This window comes from Somniosus microcephalus, chromosome 11 (assembly GCF_052327205.1).
Source record: "Somniosus microcephalus isolate GS21.2 chromosome 11, FLI_Smic_1.0, whole genome shotgun sequence".
Taxonomy (NCBI): Eukaryota; Metazoa; Chordata; class Chondrichthyes; order Squaliformes; family Somniosidae; genus Somniosus; species Somniosus microcephalus.
The window spans coordinates 239355047-239378884 of record NC_140997.1 but is presented as its reverse complement, the minus strand read 5'-3'; the positions used below and the strand labels follow the sequence as shown (position 1 = coordinate 239378884).

The 23838-nt window shown below is 49.2% G+C and overlaps 1 protein-coding gene across 4 annotated transcripts in view; it reads left to right on the top strand.

The window, feature by feature from the left end:
- LOC147111381 (protein kinase C delta type-like) overlaps positions 1 to 23838 on the top strand; it is a 102617-nt gene that overhangs the window by 41114 nt on the left and 37665 nt on the right. For 2 of the 4 annotated variants that reach the window (XM_086002206.1, XM_086002209.1), the window contains exons 2-4: positions 12823 to 12956; positions 13255 to 13454; positions 17178 to 17238. In XM_086002206.1, coding sequence (XP_085858332.1) covers positions 12842 to 12956; positions 13255 to 13454; positions 17178 to 17238 — 376 coding nt within the window. In that variant the 5' untranslated portion in view covers positions 12823 to 12841. Of the gene's footprint in view, positions 1 to 11984; positions 12293 to 12822; positions 12957 to 13254; positions 13455 to 17177; positions 17239 to 23838 lie in introns of all 4 variants that reach the window. The other 2 variants (XM_086002208.1, XM_086002207.1) reach the window with 2 other exon arrangements.

Below are 23838 nucleotides of genomic sequence, written 5' to 3'. Positions count from 1 at the left end.
TCAAAAACAATAAAATTTAATGAACAAACGAAGCTGTACAGGAAACTGTAGGAAACTGTAGGATACAATGCAAATAGGTCTGGTCTGCTTGAAAGCCTCTCTGGAAACAGCTAGACGGTTCCGAGCTCTACTGCTAGAAGGTTCCGAGCTCTGACGTCATCACGTTCTTCCCGCCGTTGAGATCACATGACGGACGGCATGACGTCATCACGCGGAGTACAGGAAAGAAGCCCTAGTACAGTTAACAGATACATTAAAGGTGCAGCCCCCAGCTGTACTACATTGCTGTAAAAGGAATTATATACAATTGTCCGTAATCCTCTGGTGGTTCCGCCACATGCGCCCCCCCCCCCCCCAGAATTGCTTTTAACAGCGAAGGTAAGGTGAGAAGGGGGTCTGACGAGTCTGTCCGACCGACTGCGATACCCCGGCAGCTGGAACGGAGCGCTAGAAGACGAACTGGCCATTGGCTGTGGTTGGGATGATGCCGCAGGCGGAGGAGAAGAGGAGGCCGGCTGTGGTCGACCCGGTGAGGCGGGCACTGGCGACTCGGCGGATGACTGTGGCTGTACTGGACCGGCAGTCGACAGTGGACGACCACGACGAGGCGGCTGAGCGGTGATGACTGGTTCGCTCAGATCCAGATGCGCCGGTTTCAACCGGTCGATGGAGATGCGGTCAGGCTTCCTGCCGACGTCGACTGTGAAGGACTTGTCACCTGACGAGATGACGCGGAACGGACCTGTGTAAGGCGGTTTGAGCAGGTTTTTGCAAGCATCCTGCCGAATTAACACTTATTCTGCGCTCTTAAGATCCACCGGGACATGGGAGCGCTGCAGGTCATGATGCGACGTAGGCACTGGGATGAAATTCCTAGCCGCTTCCTGGTGGCTGATGAGCTGCTGAGCTGGGGACCAGGGTTCCGTGTGAGGAGGAAGAAAATCGCCAGGCACTCTGAGTGGTTGGCCGTAAACCAGCTCTGCTGAAGAAGAATGCAGGTCATCCTTAGGCGCCGTGCGAAGACCTAGCAGCACCCAAGGGAGCCTGTCCACCCAACTAGGCCCATGGAGACTAGCACGCAGTGCGGCTTTAAGGGACCTGTGGAATCTTTCACACAGACCGTTCGCCTGTGGATGGTAGGCGGTGGTACGATGAAGCTTGGTGCCCAAACCTTGAGCTACGGCGTTCCAAAGCTCAGAGGTAAATTGAGGCCCCCGGTCGGAGGAGATGTCAGCCGGTACCCCGAACCGAGCTACCCACGACGAGATGAAGGCTCTGGAGACGTCTGCCGCTGTGGTGGCAACCAAAGGAATTGCCTCTGGCCACCTGGTGGTGCGGTCTACCACGGTGAGGTGAGTGTACCCATGAGAGGAAGGGAGAGGACCAACCAGGTCCACGTGCACATGGTCGAATCGACGCTCCGGAACCGGAAAAGTGGCGACTGGGGCCTTAACATGGCGTTGTATCTTGGACTTCTGTAAACTCACGCAGGTATTGGTCCAGTCACGGATGTCGAGATGCATGCCCTTCCAGACGAATTTCCTTGCCATGAGTCGTTGTGACGCCCTCATGCCAGGGTGTGACAACCCGTGGATAGTGTCGAAAATTCTCCTGCGCCATTCGACTGGAACGATTGGACGTGGGACGCCTATCGAGATGTCACACAGGAGTGTGGTCCCTGCGGCCTGGAAACTGACATCAGCCACTTGTAAGCTGGAAGGTGCGGTGCGGTATGCCTGCACTTCAGGGTCTGCCTTCTGTTCTTTTGCCAAACCAACATAGTCGACTCCCAGCTGTACTGCGTGGAGCTGGGCGCGGGAGAGACAATCCGCCACCAGGTTGTCTTTGCCCGAGACATGTTGTATGTCGGTTGTAAATTCAGATATGTACGTAAGATGACGTTGCCGTGCCGACCATGGTTCCGCTGTCTTGGCCATCGCAAAAGTAAGTGGCTTGTGGTCTACAAAAGCCGTGAATGGGCATCCTTCCAGCAGGAAGCAAAAATGGCGGATGGCCAGAAACAATGTCAACAACTCCCTATCAAAAGTACTATACTTGCGTTCGTTCTTCCGCAATTGGCGGCTGAAGAAAGCCAGTGGTTGCCATGTGCCATCGACCCACTGCTCCTGTACTGCCCCGATGGCATAAATCAGATGCGTCGGTGGTAAGGGCAATGGTTGCGCCTGGAAGGGGATGTGCCAACATGGTCGCAGCAGCCAAAGCGTTCTTGGTGTCGAGGAAAGCCTGGTCCATCTGGGGTGTCCAATCGATCGGGTCTTTGCCCGATTTACCTCTGAGGGCCTCGTAGAAAGGTTGCATCAACAATGCCGCCTTGGGGACGAACCGATGATAAAAATTGACCATTCCCAGAAATTCCTGGAGGGCCCTGATGGTCTGAGGAAGAGGGAATGAGGTGACTGCTTCCACCTTCATGGCCAGCGGGACGGCGCCATCTGAGGTGATTCTGTGTCCCAGGAAATCAATGCTGTGCAACCCAAACTGGCACTTGGCCGGGTTGATAATAAGGCCATGTTGACTGAGACGAGAAAAAAGGGTACGCAAGTGCGTAATGTGTTCTTTCGTGCTGTTACTGGCAATAAGGATGTTGTCTAGGTAGATGAAGATGAACGGCAGATCGCGCAACACGGAATCCATGAGACGTTGGAAGGCTTGTGCTGCATTCTTCAGCCCAAACGGCATACGAAGGAACTCCGAGCCCGAAAGGTGTGATGACGGCAGTTTTGGGGCCGTCCTGAGGATGCACGGGCACTTGATAGCCTCGGACGAGGTCTACTTTAGAAAAGATGGAATTCCCTGCCAGATGGGCCGAAAAATCTTGAATGTGAGGAATTGGGTACCGATCCGGTGTGGTAGCCTCATTCAGGTGTCTGTAGTCGCCATCCGCCGCCCGGCTTAGGAACAATGTGTAATGGTGAGGACCAAGGACTATTCGAACATTGAATAATACCCAGGCGTTCCATTGTATGGAACTCCGCCTTGGCTGCCGCGAGTTTACCGGGTTCCAGCCTTCGAGCTGTCGCATAAACGGGGGATCCTGTCGTGGTGCGTCACACCGTGCCTCGCGACTGAAGAAGAAAATGTGGGCCTGGTGAGCTCAGGAAACTCACTGAGCAGACGAGAGAACTCATTTGGAGACGGGGCTGCACAGGCAACTGACCAAGACATCTCGGTGCTTTGGTGGTAGGGGACCGAGTGAAAAGTGGAGGCACTGATTAGCCGGCAGTGTTGGACGTCGACGAGAAACCCGTTTGCGCAGAAGAAATCTGCCCCCAGGATGGCCTGTGAGACTTTCGCCGTGATGAACTCCCAAACAAAACGTTGGCTGCCAAAACTCAACTGGACCCTACGCTTTCCGAACGTGCGAATGGTCGCACCATTGGCTGCCTCGACGGGGGGACCTTGACCGCCGGATTGAAGATCTAGCTTCGACGCTGGTAGGATACTGCACTGGGAGCCAGTATCACAGAGAAAACGTTGCCCTGACAGGGAGTCTGTAATGTATAGGAGTTTCCCTGCGGACCCGACGGCCGTCGCAACTCCGGCGCGTCCCTTAGGCCTTATTGATCTTCTCAGAAACCGTTGGTTTGAAAACTGCAGGGCAGACAGCAATTTCTGGCCTTTGCGCCGAAACGAGCGTGGTATGTACACGAGCCTGCAGGAGTCGGAGTCGGATTCACTCTTGTGGGGGATGGGCGCCTCGTGGCTGCACAAGATTGTTGTGAGACGGTGAATATTTTATCGCTTCCGCGGCGAGTTCAGCACAATCCATGATCGCGGAATTGGCCAAGGCCGTCTGTACTGGCTCTGGTAGTTGACAGAGAAACAGCTCGCGGAACAGAAAACATTGCGATTCCGAGCCCAAAAGCGTGAACATTTGGCTCATGAGCTCTGAGGGTTTTGAGTCCCCGAGGCCGGGCATGGAGATAAGTCTGCGAGCGCGCTCCGACTTGGACAGACCGAAAATCTGCAGTAAACGTGCTTTTAAAGCTTCGTACTTGCCATCGTTCGGTGGACTCTCGAGGAGGCTGATGACCTGCGAGGCCGTGGCGCTGTCGAGGGCGGAGACCACGTAATAGTAACGGGTCGAATCCGCTGCTACTCCCCGGATTGCAAATTGGGCTTCCGCCTGGAAAAACCACGCGGCCGGTTGTTGCTCCCAAAATTGCGGCAGTTTGAGGGTGACGCCGTTCGTGTCCATGATGTAACTTCAACGAAAATTGTTCGAAGAAATCGGGGTCACCAATGTAGGAACTGGGGTTCCTAGCCGAAGAATTGAGATCGACTCAGAAAATCAAAAACAATAAAATTTAATGAACAAACGAAGCTGTACAGGAAACTGTAGGATACAATGCAAATAGGTCTGGTCTGCTTGAAAGCCTCTCTGGAAACAGCTAGACGGTTCCGAGCTCAACTGCTAGCAGGTTCCGAGCTCTACTGCTAGAAGGTTCCGAGCTCTGACGTCATCACGTTCTTCCCGCCGTTGAGATCACATGACGGACGGCATGACGTCATCACGCGGAGTACAGGAAAGAAGCCCTAGTACAGTTAACAGATACATTAAAGGTGCAGCCCCCAGCTGTACTAGATTGCTGTAAAAGGAATTATATACAATTGTCCGTAATCCTCTGGTGGTTCCGCCACAGAAGTCTAGTTGTACTTCACTAGTTCCTGTCTTACAAAATGTCCCTGGGCAAGCTGGGCCCACGCCCGAGTATTTATACTCCTTGGACGGCGCCACCAGCTGACCGTCCAGTGTTATTTCATGAGTCGTTTCTTCATGATGAGATTTATAACAACTGGGGTACAGTACTGGTGGGTACAGGTCTGTCACTGTATAACACTGGGGTACAGTACATAAGTAGGAGGAGCAGGAGTAGGCCATACGGCCCCTCGGGCCTGCTCCACCATTCAATAGGATCATGGCTGATCCGAACTTACTCACGTCCACCTCCCTGCCCGCTCCCCGTAACCCCTTATTCCCTTATCAGCTAGGAAACTGTCTATCTCCGTTTTAAATTTATTTAATGGGGCAGAAATTCGGGCCGGGGGCTTGCCGCGCGTGCAAGCCCCCGATCTGCACTTACCCGACGCGCCGGCCGTTGAGCTTCAGGGACGCCTGGAATTCCTGTTTTAAAATGTTGACTCCCGGGCAGCGTCTGACGTCACGCCGCCCAGGAGTGCAGCCAGCGCGAAGCCTGGAGCGCGCAGTGCAAGTGAGACACGCCCCTTGAGGTCTCATTTTAAAAGGACCCGCCCCCAATGCTTCTCACAAGCTGCAAAGTATTTTTACATGTAGAGCAGCATTTTAAATAGGTTTTTGGTATTTTTAAGAAGCTTTTGGTAACTTTTATAAACTTTTAAAAACGTTTACATTATTTTGAAGAATCTGAAGTAGTTTTAAACAGAATTAAAGCGATTTAAAGACTTTTAAAAGCCCTAAAAGCATTTTTTTCATTCCATTTATTTAATTAGCAACGTCGTCGTCGTACGTGTCTTCACACTGTTCCCTTTGGGGAACTGTATGAAGTGGTGGAAGGATTTCTGGCCGTGATTAACGCTCCTTCCGTGACCGTAACCATCTTTGTACCAGCCATTAGGGTGGTTAGTCCTATGGCGGGAGGGTTTTACGGGCTCCCACAAGCTATACGAGGAGGGGGGGCCACCCACACCCACGGACGCAAATATCCCACTGGATGCCTACCCAGAATTTAGAGCCGGAGCTCCGACTCCACTTGCCGGGACTGTCTGGAGCGGGGTTAGAAACCCTACGCCGTGTGGCCCAGCGGCGGGGATGCTAACGCTACACCAAAGGCCCACTCAGATTAGCAATGTGAAATGGCTGGAATGAGCACAATTCACGGCATTAAAAGAACTCACAATTGAACTGATGATGACCTCAGCAATCTCCTCAACGAGGTGGAGGCGCAGCGCCTGCTCATCATTGGTAATGAGAAGTCCAAGGCGCCGCAAAAAGGACAGATGATAGCTTGGTCTTTCAAGTGGCAGCATAGGGCTCCAGTCACGGGGAGGGAAAAGGCGCAGGAAACGTATGGGTGTCACCTTTTGCGCGGAGTGGGCCTTTTGCGTAGCGGTAAGCATCCCCGCCGCTGGGCCAGAAGGAGTAGAGTTTCGAGCCCCGCTCCAGACAGTCCCGGCAAGTGGAGTCGGAGCTCCAACTATAAATTCTGGGTGGACATCCAGCGGGATACTTGCGGGTGTGGGTGGCCCCCTCCCCCTCAGATGGGTTGTGGGAGCCCGTAAAACCCTCACGCCATAGGACTAACCACCCTAATGGCTGGTATGAAGATGGTTATGGTCACGGAAGGAGCGTTAACGTGGCCAGAAATCCTTCCACCACTTCATACAGTTCCCGAAAGGGAACAGTGTGAGGATACGTACGACGATGACCTCTTGCGCAATGCACCTCCTTGGACCCTCAGTCGCAGATGCGAGGGGGCAAATCGTGCAATTGTTAAATTTTTCATTTTATTGACATGTAAAATGTTGGCCCAGTAATTCCGTTCCAAACGCGTGAGTACGGTCGGGGTACTCGCGCGTCTGGCCGGAGGAAATGCCGGTTTTCAGCATGCACAGCGCATACGGGGAAAACCGGCATTTCCTGTCCTCTGAACGAAGGGGTTCAGAGACAGAACGCATGCGACTGCACAGGCAGCGCGTGCGCAGTAAAATTCGCCGGTTTCATTCATGCTTTCAGTGAGGTTAAGTCCTTACAACTTACACATGAAAAAGCATGAGTACAGTTGCTCCAGAGGCTGCGGAGGAAGATATATTTTATCGTGGAGCTTCTGAAAGGCAATATTTTTGTTTGGGAAAGGGAGGAAAGTTATTTTAAGAAATGCTGAGGTAAGTTTTAAAGTTTATTTTTGTTTTTTAAAACGGGTTTTCAGTACTGTAGGTAGAAGGAGCAATTGTGGCTATGTGAATTGAATTTGCTGTGTTTATTAAATGTGAAAATGACTCCAACATTTTTAAGAAAGAAACTTTTCATCAGTAATATATTTTAAGTAATTATGTATGTATGTCTGTATATATTCCTTTGCGTATATGTATATGTATATATTCCTTTACTTATGTGTATGAATGTATGTATTTAATTATGACTTTCAGAGAAAGTAACTTATTGGAAAATACATACATTCATACACATAAGTAAAGGAATATATATATATATACATATACGTAAAGGAATATATACGGACATACATACATAATTACTTAAAAGAATATATTACTGATGAAGTTTCTTTCTTAAAAATGTTGGAAATGTTACATTATTCATTTTAGAACAGTCATTTTCACATTTAATAAACACAGCAAATTCAATTCACACAGCCACAATTGCTCCTTCTACCTACAGTACTGAAAACCCGTTCAAAAAAAAAAACAAAAAAAAAAATTAAACTTTAAAACTTACCTCATCATTTCTTAAAATAACTTTCCTCCCTTTCCCAAACACAAATATTGCCTTTCAGAAGCTCCACGATAAAATATATCTTCCTCCGCAGCCTCTGGAGCAACTTTACACATGCTTTTTTCATGTGTAAGTTGTAAGGACTTAACCTCACTGAATCCATGAATGAAATCGACGAAGTTCACTGCGCACGCGCTGCCTGTGCAGTCGCACGCGCTGTGCCTCTGAACCCCTTCATTCAGAGGACAGGAAATGCCGGTTTTCTCCGCATGCGCTGTGCATGCTGAAAACCGGCATTTCCTCCGGCCAGACGCGTGAGTACCCCGACCGTACTCACGCGTTTGGAACGGAATTACTGGGCCATTGTCGCAGCTTCCACAGCTCTCTAAGGTAGCAAATTCCATAGATTTACTACCCTCTGGGTGAAGAAGTTTCTCCTCATCTCAGTTTTGAAAGGGCAGCCCCTTATTCTAAGATTATGCCCCTAGTTCTAGTCTCACCCATCAGTGGAAACATCCTCACCGCATCCACCCGATCAAGTCCCCTCACTATCTTATATGTTTCGATAAGATCGCCTCTCATTCTTCTGAATTCCAATGAGTAGAGGCCCAACCTACTCAACCTTTCCTCATAAGTCAACCCCCTCATCTTCAGAATCAACCGAGTGAACCTTCTCTGAACGGCCTCGAGAGCAAGTATATCTTTTCTTAAATATGGAAACCAAAACTGTACGTAATATTCCAGGTGTGGCCTCACCAGTACCCTGTATAACTGCAGCAAGACTTCCCTGCTTTTATACTCCATCCCCCTTGCAATAAAAGCCAAGATTCCATTGGCCTTCCTGATCACCTGCTGTACCTGCATACTAACCTTCTGTGTTTCATGCACCAGGACCCCCAGATCCCTTTGTACTGTAACACTTTGCAGTTTCTCTCCATTTAGATAATAACTTGCTCTTTGATTTTTTCTGCCAAAGTGCATAACCTCACACTTTCCAACATTATATTCCATCTGCCAAATCTCTGCCCACTCACTTAGCCTGTCTGTCCTTTTGCAGGTTTTTTATGTCCTCCTCACTCACTGCTTTCCCTCCCATCTTTGTATCATCGGCAAACTTGGATACATTGCACTCGGTCCCTTCCTCCAAATCGTTAATATAGATTGTAAAGAGTTGGGGTCCCAGCACCGACCCCTGCGGAACACCACTAGTTACTGATTGCCAACCCGAGAATGAACCATTTATCCCAACTCTCAGTTTTCTGTTAGATAGCCAATCTTCCACCCATGCCAGTATATTACCCCCAATCCCGTGATTTTTTATCTTGTGCAGTAATCTTTTGTGTGGCACCTTGTCAAATGTCTTTTGGAAGTCCAAATACACCACATCCACTGGTTCCCCTTTATCCACCCTGTTTGTTACGTCCTCAAAGAATTCGAGCAAATTTGTCAAACATGACTTCCCCTTCGTAAAACCATGCTGACTCTGTCTGATTAAATTATGCTTATCCAAATGTCCTGTTACTGCTTCCTTAATAATGGACTCCAACATTTTACCAACCACAGATGTTAGGCTAACCGGTCTATAGTTTCCAGCCTTTTGTCTGCCTCCCTTTTTAAATAAGGGCGTTACATTAGCAGTTTTCCAATCTGCTGGGACCTTTCCTGAATCCAGGGAGTTTTGGAAAATTACCACCAATGCATCCACAATCCCTACCGCTACTTCTCTCAAGACCCTAGGATGTCAGCCATCAGGTCCAGGGGATTTATCCGCCTTTAGTCCCATTATCTTACCGAGTACCACCTCCTTGGTGATTTTAATCGTGTTTAGCTCCCTCCCCCCCCCCCCCCCCCCCCCCCCCCCCCCCATAGCCCCCTGTTTGTCCAGTGTTGGGATATTTTTAGTGTCCTCTACTGTAAAGACTGATACAAAATATTTGTTCAGCGTTTCTGCCATCTCCATGTTCCCCACCACTAATTTCCCGGTCTCGTCTTCTAAGGGACCAACATTCACTTTAGCCACCCTTTTTCTTTTTATATAACTGTAGAAACTCTTGCGATCTGTTTTTATATTTTTTGCTAGTTTACTTTCATAATCTATCTTCCCTTTCTTAATTAATCTTTTAGTTATTCTTTGGCTTTTAAATGCTTCCCAATCTTCTATCCTCCCACTAGATTTAGCTACTTTATATGCCCTTGTTTTCAGTCGGATATTATCCTTTATTACTTTATTTAGCCACGGATGGCGGTCTTTTCTTTTACGCCCCTTTTGAATGTACACCACTGCTCATGTACCGTCTTACACCTTAATCTATTTTCCCAGTCCACTTTAGTCAACTCTGCTCTCATACCTTCATAGTCTCCTTTATTTAAGCTTCGTACAGGAAAAGTTCTAATATCCGGCACCGACGGGACCGAGCTGCTGCCGATCTATCAAAACTTCCGGATAGACCAGCGCTAATGTTGAAGGATAGGAGGTTTTCATCTCCGTATCTGACAACAAACACTGTTGCTTAGCAACAGCTTGTAAACACTCGGCCCGTACCATGACGCTTTCCAGAGCCTGACTGTCAAAAAAATGCTAGGAGAAGGAAAAAAACCTAACCAAAACGGCTGCTGATTTCTGCCATTAGATCGAGGTTTCCAGGCATACAACCTCCGGATAAACCAAAGTTTCCTGTACGCTGGTTTGAGATCCAACTCTCTCACCCTCCAACTGAATTTGGAATTCAACCATGTTATGGTCACTCATTCCAAGGGGATCCTTTACTAGGACATTTATTATTAATCCTGTCTCATTACACAGGACCAGATCTAAGATTGCCTGCCCCCTAGTTGGTTCAGTAACATACTGCTCAAGGAACCCGTCCCTAATGCACTCTATGAACTCTTCCTCAAGGCTGCCCTGCCCAATTTGATTAGTTCAGTCAATATGAAAGTTAAAATCTCCCATGATTATAGCTGTTCCCTTATTACAAGCCCCAACTATTTCCTGATTTATACTCCGACCAATAGAGTTGCAACTGTTAGGAGGCCTATAGACTACGCCCACTAGTGACTTTTTCCCCTCCTTATTCCTTATCTCCACCCAAACTGTTTCACTATCCTGATCCTTTGACCCAATATCATTTCTCACTATCAGTGATTCCATCCTTTATTAACATAGCCACCCCACCTCCCTTTCCTTCCTAATTGTCAAATACCCCTGGATGTTTAGTTCCCAGTCATGGTCACCTTGCAGCCATGTTTCTGTAATGGCCACCAGATCATACTCATGTGTAGTTATTTGTACCGTCAACTCGTCTATTTTGTTACGAATGCTGCGTGCATTCGGGTAAAGAACTTTTAAATATGTTTTGTGACAATTTATTCCTGCTTTTACCCCCTTTACTACTCTACCTTTATCTTTATACATTCTGTCCCTTCCTGACACGCTCTGGTTTTTAATTCCCCCACTGCTACCTTGCTCTATTGCCTTCTCCGCTGCCATTTTTATTTTTCGCTCCCTTGAAACCTCCCCCCCACTAATTAGTTTAAAGCCCTCTCTACAGCCCTAGTTATTTGATTCGCCAGGATTCTAGTCCCAGCACTGGTCAAGTGAAGTCCATCCCAACGGAACAGCTCTCTCCCATCCCAGTACTGGTGCCAGTGTCCCAAGAAGCAAAAGCCATTTCTCCCACACCAGACTTTGAGCCACGCATTTAACTCTCTGATTTTATTTACCCAAGCCAAATTTGCTCATGGCTGAGCTAGTAATTCAGAGATTATTACCCTTGTGGTTCTGCTTTTTAATTTGGCCCCTAGCTGCTCATACTCCCTCAGCAGAACCTCTTTCCTTGTCCTATCTATGTCGTTGGTACCAACATGGACCACGACAACTGGATCCGCCCCCTCCCACTCCAAGTTTCTCTCCAGCCCAGAGGAGATGTCCTTAACCCTGGCACCGGGCAGGCAACACAGCCTTCAGGACTCTCGCTCTCGGCTGCAAAGAACCCTATCTATCCCCCTAATGATACTATCCCCTACCACTACAACATTTCTTTTTACTCCCCCCACTTGAATGGCCCCTCGTTCCACGGTGCTGTGGTCAGGTTGCTCATCCTCCCTGCAGTCCCTGTTCCCGTCCCCACAGGGAGCAAGAGCCTCGAACCTGTTGGACAAGAGCAAGGGCTGCGGCTCCTCCAACACTACCTCCAGAATCCCCGTACCCGCCTCACTCAGTCACACCCTCCTGTCCCTGACCACGGAATACATCTGAATTAGTTAATCTAATTGGTGTGACTACTTCCTGAAACAGAGTCCAGGTAACTCTCCCCCTCCCTGATGTGTCGCAGTGTTTGAAGCTCGGACTCCAGCTCATCAACACGGAGCCAGAGTTCCTCGAGTAGCCAACACTTACTGCAAATGTGATCACTGTGAACATCAATGGTGTCCACCAGCTCCCACATACTGCAGCAGTAACACATCACCTGCTCTCCCATTCTATGTAATTAAATTAATTATTATTTTTAAATACCCTCTGCCCCGATTCTAGATGATGAATATCGCACCTCTATTTAATTGAACTTACCAACTTATAAAGGTTTAAAAGGGAAGGAAAAGTACTCGCCAATCACCTACCAGCTTGGCTGTGATGTCACTTTTGAATTCTGACCTCCCCTTGGAATGTTGCCTGTGGAGCCTGTTTAGACTGGGCCTCGCCTCGCTGCTCCGACTCGACTCAACACCCGCTGCTGCTCCTGGCTGCCTCGACTGGGCCTCGCTGTTCCGCCTCCGCGATGTCTGCTAATCCTGAGACCAAACTCTCAACGGCGCACTCTGCTACTCGCACTCGCAGTACTGGTGGGTACAGGTCTGTCGCTGTATAACACTGGGATACAGTACTAGTGGGTACAGGTCTGTCACTGTATAACATTGGGGTACAGTACTGGTGGGTACAGATCTGTCACTGTGTAACATTGGGGTACAGTACTGGTGGGTACAGGTCTGTCACTGTGTAACACTGGGGTACAGTACTGGTGGGTACAGGTCTGTCTCTGTATAACACTGGGGTACAGTACTGGTGGGTACAGGTCTGTCACTGTGTAACACTGGGGTACAGTACTGGTGGGTACAGGTCTGTCTCTGTATAACACTGGGGTACAGTACTGGTGGGGACAGGTCTGTCACTGTACGGTTTTGCGGTGGTGTATGGGCACTGGGTGATCGCCGGTGGTTTGCTGTCCGCCTCACTCACTCTGCCAGTGTCTAGTACCTGGGGTGGAGTCAGCCTTCGATGGAGTGCCGAGACACATCAGGCTGGATGTATTTAAAGTTTTGATTGTCACAAACATTCTGCCTGTGTTTTAATTCTGTTTCTCCTCACTCTCCAGAGCCCCCGACGTGTGAGCCATGTCTCCATTTCTTCGCCTCTCATTCAACTCCTACGAGGTGGGGCCGGTCCTGAATTCAGCCGAGATTCAGCAGCCGTTTGTCGCCGTAAAGATGAAGGAAGCCTTGACAACAGGTAAGAATGTCGCCCCGGCCCGATCCCAATCCCGGAGCCGAGCAGAGCCGAGCGGCCCCGACCCAATCCCGGAGCGGAGCCGAGCGGCCCTGGCCCGATCCCGGAGCCGAGCGGCCCCAGCCCGATCCGGAGCGGAGCCGAGCGGCCCCGGCCCGATCCTAGAGCGGAGCCGAGCGGCCCCATCCCGGAGTGGAGCCGAGCGGCCCCAGCCCGATCCCGGAGATCCCTTGTGGCGTGACACGGCGTTTCGTAATCCCTCCCTACCTGGTGTTGAGCCGTGTTATTTGTTGTTGAGCAGAACGTGGGAAAACGCTGGTTCAGAAGAAGCCGACAATGTACCCGGAGTGGAAGTCTTCCTTTGACGCTCACATATACGAGGGCCGCGTGATCCAGATCGTGCTGATGAGGAGTGCAGAGGAGCCGCTGTCTGAGGTCACCGTGGGGGTCTCCGTCCTCTCGGAGCGCTGCAAGAAAGGCAACAGCAAAGCGGAGTTCTGGGTTAGTATGGCTCGGCTGGTTTTGTCCAGGCTGCCTCTGGGACCGGGAGCGGTGCCAACAAGGGAGTGGGAGTAGATCCGATAGCTTCAACAGTACAGCACCGGACGATATGCCGATGGGCTCGCTAGTGCTGTAAATCTACAATTGTAAAGCACCAGAGAAAGAGAGTGTGAAGTAGGCAGCTTGGCCAGGAGGGAAGGGGTCAGCAGATATTCCCTTTGCTGCTCGACTCTAACTTCTGGCTCCATTAAATGGTTGAACAGAAGTAAAGGACTGTGGGTGGGAGAGAATTTAGGGTAAACCGTGTCAAACTATATTCTCATTGAACCATCGCTGTACCTGCCCTGGGAGTGTTTGATGGGACAGTGTAGAGGGAGCTTTACTCTGTATCTAACCCGTGCTGTACCTGCCCTGGGAGTGTTTGATGGGACAGTGTAGAGGGAGCTTTACTCTGTATCTAACCCGTGCTGTACCTGCCCTGGGAGTGTTTGATGGGACAGTGTAGAGGGAGCTTTACTCTGTATCTAACCCATGCTGTACCTGCCCTGGGAGTGTTTGATGGGACAGTGTAGAGGGAGCTTTACTCTCTCTCTAACCCGTGCTGTACCTGCCCTGGGAGTGTTTGATGGGACAGTGTAGAGGGAGCTTTACTCTGTATCTAACCCGTGCTGTAGCTGCCCTGGGAGTGTTTGATGGGACAGTGTAGAGGGAGCTTTACTCTGTATCTAACCCGTGCTGTACCTGCCCTGGGAGTGTTTGATGAACATAAGAAATAGGAGCAGGAGTCGGCCATTCGGCCCCTCGAGCCTGCTCCGCCATTCAGTAAGATCATGGCTGATCTTCTACCTCAACTCCACCTTCCCGCACTCTCTCCATATCCCTTGATTCCCTTAATATCCAAAAATCTATTGATCTCAGCCTTGAATAAACTCAACAACTGAGCCTCCACAGCCCTCTGGGGTAGAGAATTCCAAAGATTCACCACCCTCCTGAGTGAAGAAATTCCTCCTCATCTCAGTCCTAAATGGCCGACCCCTTATTCTGAGACTGTGACCCCTGGTTCTAGACTCCCCAGCCAGGGGAAACATCCTCCCTGCATCTACCCTGTCAAGCCCCTTAAAAATTTTATACGTTTCAATGAGATCACCTCTCATTCTTCTAAACTCTAGAGAATATAGGCCTAGTCTACTCAATCTTTCCTCATAGGACAATCCCCCCATCCCAGGAACCAGCCTGGTGAACCTTTGTTGCACTCCCTCTATGGCAAGTATATCCTTCCTTCAGTAAGGAGACCAAAACTGTCCACAATACTCCAGGTGTGGTCTCACCAGGGCCCGATATAATTGCAGTAAGACGTCTTTACTCTTCTACTCAAATCCTCTTTTTTAAAAAAGCCCAACATAGCATTTGATTTCCTAATTGCTTGCTGTACCTGCATGTTAACTTTCAGCGATTCATGTACAAGGACACCCAGGTCCCTCTGAACACCAACATTTCCCAATCTCACCATTTAAAAAATACTCTGCTTTTCTGTTTTTCCTTCCAAAGTGGATAACTTCACATTTCTCCACACTATATTCCATTTGCCATGTTCTTGCCCACTCACTTAGCTTGTCTATATCCCCTTACAGCCTCCTCACAACTTACATTCCCACCCAGCTTTATATCATCAGCAAACTTGGATATACAGGTAGACTATCCTTTATCCGAAAACCTCGGGACCAGCCGTGTTTCGGTTTTCGGAAAATTTCGGAAGGTGAGCGAAAACACTTCGGTTTTCAGAGTAATTCAGTTTGCGGGAGTGCGGATAAAGGATACACTATCCTTTATCCGAAAGGGTGGGGGTCGGCGGGGGGTCGGGGTCGGCGGGGGGTCGGCAAGGGTGGGTCGGTCGGGTCGGTGGGGGTCGGGGTCGGCGGGGGTCGGTCGGGGGTGGGGGTCGGCGGGGGTCGGGGTCGTGCGCACGACTTACGCTGAGCGATTTCGGTTTTCAGAAGTGCTACACTATCCCTTATCCGGCTAGGCCTGTAAGTCGTGCGCCACTCTGGTCATGTCGTGCAAGACTTACGCTGACCGAAAAAACCTTCGGTTTTTAGAGGGTTTCGGTTTTCGGAAGTTCGGATAAAGGGTAGTCTACCTGTATTACATTTGGTCCCCTCATCCAAATCATTGATGTAGATTGTAAATAGCTGAGGCCCAGGCACTGATCCTTGTGGTACCCCACTAGTTACAGCATGCCAATGCAAAAATTACCCATTTATTCCTACTCTCTGTTTTCTGTCTGTTAACCAATCCTTAATCCATGCTAGCATATAACCCCCAATCCCATGAGCCCTAAGTTTGTTTAATAACCTCTTGTGTGGCGTATTATCGAATGCCTTCTGAAAATCCAAATATACTACATCCACTGGTTCCCACTTATCTATCCTGCTCGTTACAACCTCAAAAAACTCTTAACAGATTTGTCAAACACGATTTCCCTTTCATAAATCCACTGAGACAGTGTAGTGGGAGCTTTACTCTGTATCTAACCCGTGCTGTACCTGCCCTGGGAGTGTTTGATGGGACAGTGTAGAGGGAGCTTTACTCTGTATCTAACCCTGTGCTGTACCTGCCCTGGGAGTGTTTGATGGGATAGTGTAGAGGGAGCTTTACTCTGTATCTAACCTGTGCTGTACCTGCCCTGGGAGTGTTTGATGGGATAGTGTAGAGGGAGCTTTACTCTGTATCTAAACCGTGCTGTACCTGCCCTGGGAGTGTTTGATGCGACAGTGTAGAGGGAGCTTTACTCTGTATCTAACCCGTGCTGTCCCTGTCCTGGGAGTGTTTGATGCGACAGTGTAGAGGGAGCTTTACTCTGTATCTAACCCGTGCTGTCCCTGTCCTGGGAGTGTTTGATGCGACAGTGTAGAGGGAGCTTTACTCTGTATCTAACCCGTGCTGTACCTGCCCTGGGAGTGTTTGATGCGACAGTGTAGAGGGAGCTTTACTCTGTTCCTAACCTTTCTCATTATCTAATTTCTCAAACACCTCAACTCCTTTCACCTATGGTCGATTGCTTTTGAAGTTAAGTTGCTGGTTGTTCTGTAGGTGAACGTGGCGATGAATTGCACACAGAAAGATCCCGAGCAGCAAGGCAAGGAATAACCAGTTCCTTTGCTATTGGATGAGGGAAGAATCTTGGCAAGGACACTGATCTTCCAATTGTGTCCTGCGATCTTCAATATCCACCTGAACAGGGAGCTAGAGCCTTGATTTAACATCACATCCGAAAGATGACAGCTCCGACAGTGCGGCGCTCCCTCAGCACTGCTGCTCCGACAGTGCGGCGCTCCCTCAGCACTGCTGCTCCGACAGTGCGGTGCTCTCAGTACTGCCCCTCCAACAGTGCGGCGCTCCCTCAGCACTGCCCCTCTAACATTGCAGTACTGTCTCTCCGATGGTGTGCCGCTCCCTCAGCACTGCCCTGCAGTGTTGGCCTGGATTATGGGCTCAAGTTTCTGGAGTGGGGCCTAGAACTCACGACTTTCTGATCGGAGCGGGGGGGGGGGGAGTATTACAAAGTGACTTAGTAGGGAGAGAGTGGGGTCTCTGGCTGGGGTGTGGAGCGGTCTATGTAGTAGGTCCCGGTTTACCTGGGCCCTCAGTCTAACTGTGTGAGGGGAGTTACAATATTCACTGGAGTCTCTCTCTCTCTCTCTCTCTCTCTCTCTCTCTCCACAGCTTGACCTGCAGCCCCAGGGTAAAGTGCTGATGGCGGTGCAGCTGTTCCTGGAGGACACAGGTAAGATTTTGCTGGGCTCCACTCCTGATGTGAGGGACACCCTTCAATCGCTTCCTAACCCGCTCTGGCGCTGTGAGGGGACGTTGAAGTAGTTGGGTAACTTTGTGCCTTCACAGTTGCAGTGTCACCGGATGATGAAAGTCTCCATTGCCCCGCGGGTCTGCATTGTGGAGTTTAACGGAGCAGGACGTTTGGTCGGAATCTGTTCCATTGAACTCTGGCGAGTTTGTGCTCTGAATATATTACAACAGCAAGTTTTGTACAGAGGGGATGTAACGGATTGAATCTTGGCAATGTTGGGTGACATTATTGGCAATGTTGCAGTGTAAATAACCGTGACCTTTGCACCGTGACCAGTCGGTGACCAGCGTTGCTAGGCGATGAGCTGCATACAGAAGTGAGTTTAAAGGGCCGACCACACAGATCCAGTGGACAATCTTCAGGCCAATTCTGTGCCGTTTTCTACATCATCTCCCTGCGACCGCCTCTGTTTTCGGGGCGTTTGAACGACCTGCTCTGCCACCACAAATTGGAATCCCAAATGTCCGAGATTTCCAGAGCACCAGTGGAGGGTTCCTGGGAAAGCTGCATGGGAGCAGACATGCGCTGCTCACCCACTGACTCCCTCATTCCTGCGTCTATAACCTCGACCTCGTTTGGGCAAACGGTTAAAGTGTCTGCTCCGAATCCCTGGGGAGGCAGTGACGGCTCTCCTGGTGTCTCCGACCCATCACAGGGTGACTGACAGTCACACTACATGTTGCTGTGGTCACTACTCAGCTGTGGGAGTGTTTGATGGGACAGTGTAGAGGGAGCTTTACTCTGTATTTAACCCGTGCTGTACCTGCCCTGGGAGTGTTTGATGGAACAGTGTAGAGGGAGCTTTACTCTGTATCTAATCCATGCTGTCCTGAACTGTGTCTGGCTGCTAGCTGTTTGTGGTTTCAGTGTCTCGGTCAGTGTGCTGTCTGACTGTGTTGCCTGTTGTTTAGGTGCAGTTTTTGGAGTGAGTGCTATTTAGAGTGGCAGAATTCTTTGCTGATTGCGGGGTGTGTAATTGTCCTCCGCCGTGCTGGTTGATTGGAGATGAACAGAATTGCTGGAAGGAAGGGCTGATCATGGTGCTGGGGAACCAATCACCGTGTTGGAGATTGGCCACACCTCGTGGCCCAGTGCCACGTTGCTACGGTAACTACTGCCTTCAGATCAAAATAACAGGTTATAAAACCTGAATGACCGGCCTCCTCAGTCTCAGCGTTGGTTTAACCATTTCTGGCCCAGCCTGCACTTGCCGTAACAGTTAAATCCGCCTCCTTGCTGCACCTGTCCGAGCCAATCGATGAAGGAGGAGGGATGTTGGCATGGATTGGCAAATCTTTGGGTGACGCTGGGCTGGGCTGGGCCTGCCTGAGGGGTGTAGGCGGGGGAAGCAGATGTCCTGGAGTGGTGGGTGGGTTGTGGGGACTGGAGCCTGTGTAGATGGAATCTGCCTGAACTCCAGTCAGGAAGTAAACGGCATTTGGTTAGAGTGAAAGCTCAGACAGTTACTGACCAACTGACCGCTTGACCTGGTCAGGTCTTGAGTCCAAATCCCAGCGGGCAAGTGGTGAAATTGAATTCAATAAATCTAGCAATATACGAACAGGAGGAGGCCATTCAGCCCCTCCAGCCTGGTCCACCATTCAATTACAACAGAGCTGATGTGTATCTTAACTCCATCTACCTGCCTTTGCTCCGTGTCCCTCGATCACCTCAATCTCGGTCTCAAAAGCTCCAATTGACCCTCAGCATCCACAGCTTTTTGGGAAAGAGAGTTCCAGATTTCCACCACCCTTTGTGGGAAGAAGTGCTTCCTGACATCACCCCTGAACGGCCTGGCTCTAATTTTAAGGTTCTGCCCCCTTGTTCTGGACTCCCCCCACCAGAGGAAATAGTTTCTCTCTATCTCCCCTATCGAATCATAAGAACCTAAGAAATGGGAGCAGGAGTCGGCCATTCGGCCCTTCGAGCCTGCTCCGCCAGTCAATGAGATCTTGGCTGATCTTCTGCCTCAACTCCATTCACCGGCCCTATCGCCATATCCCTCGATGCCCTTACTCGTCAGAAATCTATCAACTTCTGTTTTGAATATACCCAATGACTGAGCCTCCACAGCCCTCTGGGGTAGAGAATTCCAACGATTCACCACCCTGTGTGTGAAGAAATTTCTTCTTATCTCAGTCCTGAATGGCCTACCCTTTATCCTGAGGCTGTGGCCTCTGGTTCTAGACTCCCCAGCCAAGGGAAACATTCTCCCAGCATCCACCCTATCAAGCCCTGTAATAATTTTGTATGCTTCAATGAGATCCCCTCTCATTCTTCTGAATTCAAGAGAATACAGGCCTAGTTTACTCGATCTCTTCTCATACGACAGTCCCGCCAGCCCAGGAATCAATCTCGTGAACCTTCGTTGCACTCCCTCTATGGCAAGTATATCCTTCCTTAGGCAAGGAGACCAAAATTGTACACAGTACTCCAGGTGTGGTCTCACCAAGGCCCTATATAATTGGAGTAAGACTTCTTTACTCCTGTACTCAAATCCTCTTGTAATGACGGCCAGCATACTATTTGCCTTTCTAATGGCTTGCTGCACCTGCACATTCACTTTCAGTGACTCATGTACAAGGACACCCAGGTCCCTTTGAGCATCTGCATTCCCCAATCTTTCACCATTTAGGAAATACTCTGCCTTTCTGTTTTTTCTACCAAAGTGGATAACTTCACATTTATCCACATTATATTCCATCTGCCATGTTCTCGCCCACTCACTGAGCCTGTCGAGATCCCCTTGAAGCCTCTTCACATCCTCTTCGCAACTGACACTGCCACCTAGCTTTGTATCATCAGCAAATTTGGAAATGTTACATTTAGTCCCCTCATCCAAATCATTGATATAGATTGTGACTAGCTGGGGCCCAAGCACCGATCCTTGTGGTACCCCACTAGTCACAGCCTGCCAGCCTGAAAAAGACCCGTTTATCCCTACTCTTTGTTTTCTGTCTGTTAACCAATTCTCAATCCATCCTAGTATATTACCCCCAATTCCATGTGCCCTAATTTTGTTCACCAACCTCTTGTGTGGGACCTTATCGAAAGCCTTCTGAAAGTCCAGATACACCACATCTACCGGTTCCCCTTTGTCTACTCCACTAGTTACATCCTCAAGGAACTCGAATAGGTTTGTCGAACAGGCTTTCCCTTTCATAAATCCATGTTGACTCTGCCCAATCTTACTACTAGTTTCTAAGTGCCCAGTTATTGCATCCTTTATAATAGATTCCAGCATTTTCCCAACTACTGATGTGAGGCTAACAGGTCTGTAGTTCCTGTTAAGTATGTGTATTGTATTGAACAATTAACACAAAGACTTAAACGTATAACTCAAACAGGTCTTTACTGGTTGGAGGTAGGGACTATACATAGGTCTTTACTTCATGCCCACAGGCGGGAACTGAGGGGGATCAGTACCCACAGTACTATTTATACCCCTATGGCCAGGAGTGGTACTGCGTATCACTACGCCCAACAAGTAGTGCAGTCCTGTCCATAGGTTCAAAGTAGCACACATATTACATACACAACATTCCTCCCTTCCTAGCTTTACAGTCATCTCCCCATTTAACATAACGTAATAACATATATACATATATAACTTCAGGTTTACATAACAGAATAACATAGATACATAGATAACTTCATGTCAAAACAGATCACAGATTCAGTCTCTGCGGAAAACAGTTCACAGATTCAATCTCTGTGGTGTAGTCGGTTCACGTTGCTGGAGTGACTCATTCAATAGTCCTTCCATGGATTTAACAGTTTGAACTTCCGAACTGAATTGGCTCCGTTCGGAGGGACCACGTGTGTGATCTGGTAGAGGTGATAATGGTTCAGATGGGTCATCTTCTGTTTTTACTTTTCCTTTTCTGCTTCTTGGAGACTCTCTGGGCTCCATTGTCAGCTGCCACAGCTGCCAGCTGCATGCGCAGTTCCTCCTTCTCTTCCTCCTGTTTCCGTCGTAGAGCCAGCTTCTCCCGATGTTCCGTAGACTTTTGGTGCTCCTCCATGATTTCTGCACTTTGGGAGTCGAAGTTACAAGCTGGGCAGGACAGGACATCGTAATATTCGGTGTCGTCCTGAGCTAGATCAGTGAGAGGGTCGTCTATTTCCTCCATACCCAGCTGGACGTTAGCCAGCTCTTGTTCCAAATCCAGACATCTTTCCTGAAGAGACTTCTTCATGTGTACCTCTGCATCCAGCTTTTTCTGGGCTTTCAGCAAGTCGTTTACTAGTGACCTCATTTGTGATTTTAATACTTCAACTTCCTTTGGAGATTGATTGATCGGACTATGCAATCCCTCTACCGGAGCAGCTGTTTCAGCGGTCTGTTGTTCTACGTTGACGTGAGTCAGCGTACTTTTGGCATCCAAGGGCTGCTCTGTTGCAGTCATCTCAGTCTGTGTTGCCACCTCAGCTCTTCCAATAACCTTTGAGAGCTCCGAACCCCTTTCGTTTGAATATTGAAGTTCATGTTCAAGTTTTTCCCATTTCAGAGTCCTGTCCTTCAGCATATGCAGGAGTTGGCTGACCGTTAACTCCTCTGACATCAGACGTTTTGTGTGCTCCTGCTCCATTTTCTCCATCAGCTGCTTCTGTTGTCTTTCCAGATTCTCCAACTCTATATCAAAGAACTCTTTCGTTGCATTCAACTCTTGCTCAAAACGGCGAAGCATTTGTTCTAATTGCTGTTGTAGTTTGAAATGGAGTTGAGTTCGAGCCCGGTGTCCCTCAGAAATGGGCACATCAGTAGACTTGCCAGACTCAGAATCCACAGTTAAACTATGTTGTTGTTGCTCAGTGGAATTCTGTGCTGAAACTTTGCCTTTTGCACCTGAGTTGGGCTTACCATCATCCGTTCCAGAGTCTGGGCCGACTATCTTCACCGAGTTCTCACTCGTTATTGTTTGTAGGAAATGCCAGTCCATATTCATTTTCCTAATCCACTCCCGTCCTAGTAGTGGAGGACCTCCTTCAGATATCACATATAAGTCCATTATTTGACTGTCTTCGCCCTTGTGGACCACTGCAACCTCTATTTTCCCGATGGGGTACACTCTTTGCCCCGTGTATGTTTTCAATATAATCCCCGTATCCTGTAGGGGAATATGTTGGAATAACTTTCCGTAATCTTTCTTATTTATGACCGTCAATGCCGATCCAGTGTCCAATTCCAGTTTTACTTGGACTCCTTCTATCTGAAGAGTGACCCAAATTGTCTGGAGGTCTGCACCCTTACCAGCGTTGAGTACTCTTAAGCTAGCCAGTTCATTACAGCTTAAGCTAGCCAGTTCATTACTGCTAGCGTCTGAATCGGACTCCTGTTCGGTCACCTTGTGTACCTTTGCGTATTTTCCTTGCGGTGACTTCTTGTTGCTGGTCTTCTTCCCTGACCTGCATACTCTAGCTATATGTCCAAGCCTACCACAAGTTCTACATTCTTGGTTTTTAAACCAACACTGGTTCTGATCATGCGTTGTCTTTCCACAACGATAACATTTGCCAGAACTCACACCCAATTTGTGTGCACTGAGCTCCGGTGACTGTAGCTGCATTACTGCCGTGCCTCTCGCTGCGGCTTCGTGTGCTGCCGCCATAGTGACCGCCTTCTCAAGCGTCAGCTCATTCTCCTCGAGCAGTCGCTTTTGTGTATCCTGTTTAAATAAACCACACACAAATTTGTCTCGAAGTGCCTCTGTCAGTCCCGTTCCAAACTGGCAATATTTCGCTAATTTACGCAATTCCAGCAAATAATCAGCATTGCTTTCATGCTGTAGCTGCCTTCTGTCATAAAATTTAAATCGTTCCGCTAGCATCAGCGGCGTGGGGTTTAGATGATCTTTCAGGACAGTAACAATCTCATCGAACGTCTTATCCGCCGGTTCATCTGGTGATAACAGGTGTTTCAATTGCCCGTATGTCTTCGCACCCATTAAATTTAATAATGTTAGTGCTTCATCAGCCTCACGAATTTTATTGGCCTTACAATAATTTTTAACTCGTTCAACATATATGGCCCAATCTTCGATGTCACTATCAAAGTTGCTAATATTCCCGTGTTTAGGCATTGTAGTACTTTATCAGATTTGCAATTTCTCAGATTTTTCTTTTTTACTGTTATCCAAGATGGCGGCTTCCCGCTCTTGCCGTCGTCCTCCGCCCACAAAATGGCGGTTTTCCCGCTTCTGCCTTCTTCCCCAGCGGTTTTCCAGCGAAAAATGGCGGCTTTCCCGCGCTTCTCGCTCTCCCCGCCCACTTCAATGGCGGTTTTCCCGCGCTTCTCGTCGCTGACTTTCAGCCCGACTGCGGCTCTTATCTCCTGTGCGATCGCTGGTGCGCCGCCCGCCCGAAACGGTTCTCAGCCCTTATCACCGGTGCGATCGCTGGCCCGCTAAGCGCCTCCCGCTTGAAGCGGCTCCCGGCCTCTGGCTCACCCGCTCGGCGGCTCTTGCTCACTCCCTCCCGGGCTCTGGCTTACCCGCTCGCGCCCTCCCGGGCTCTGGC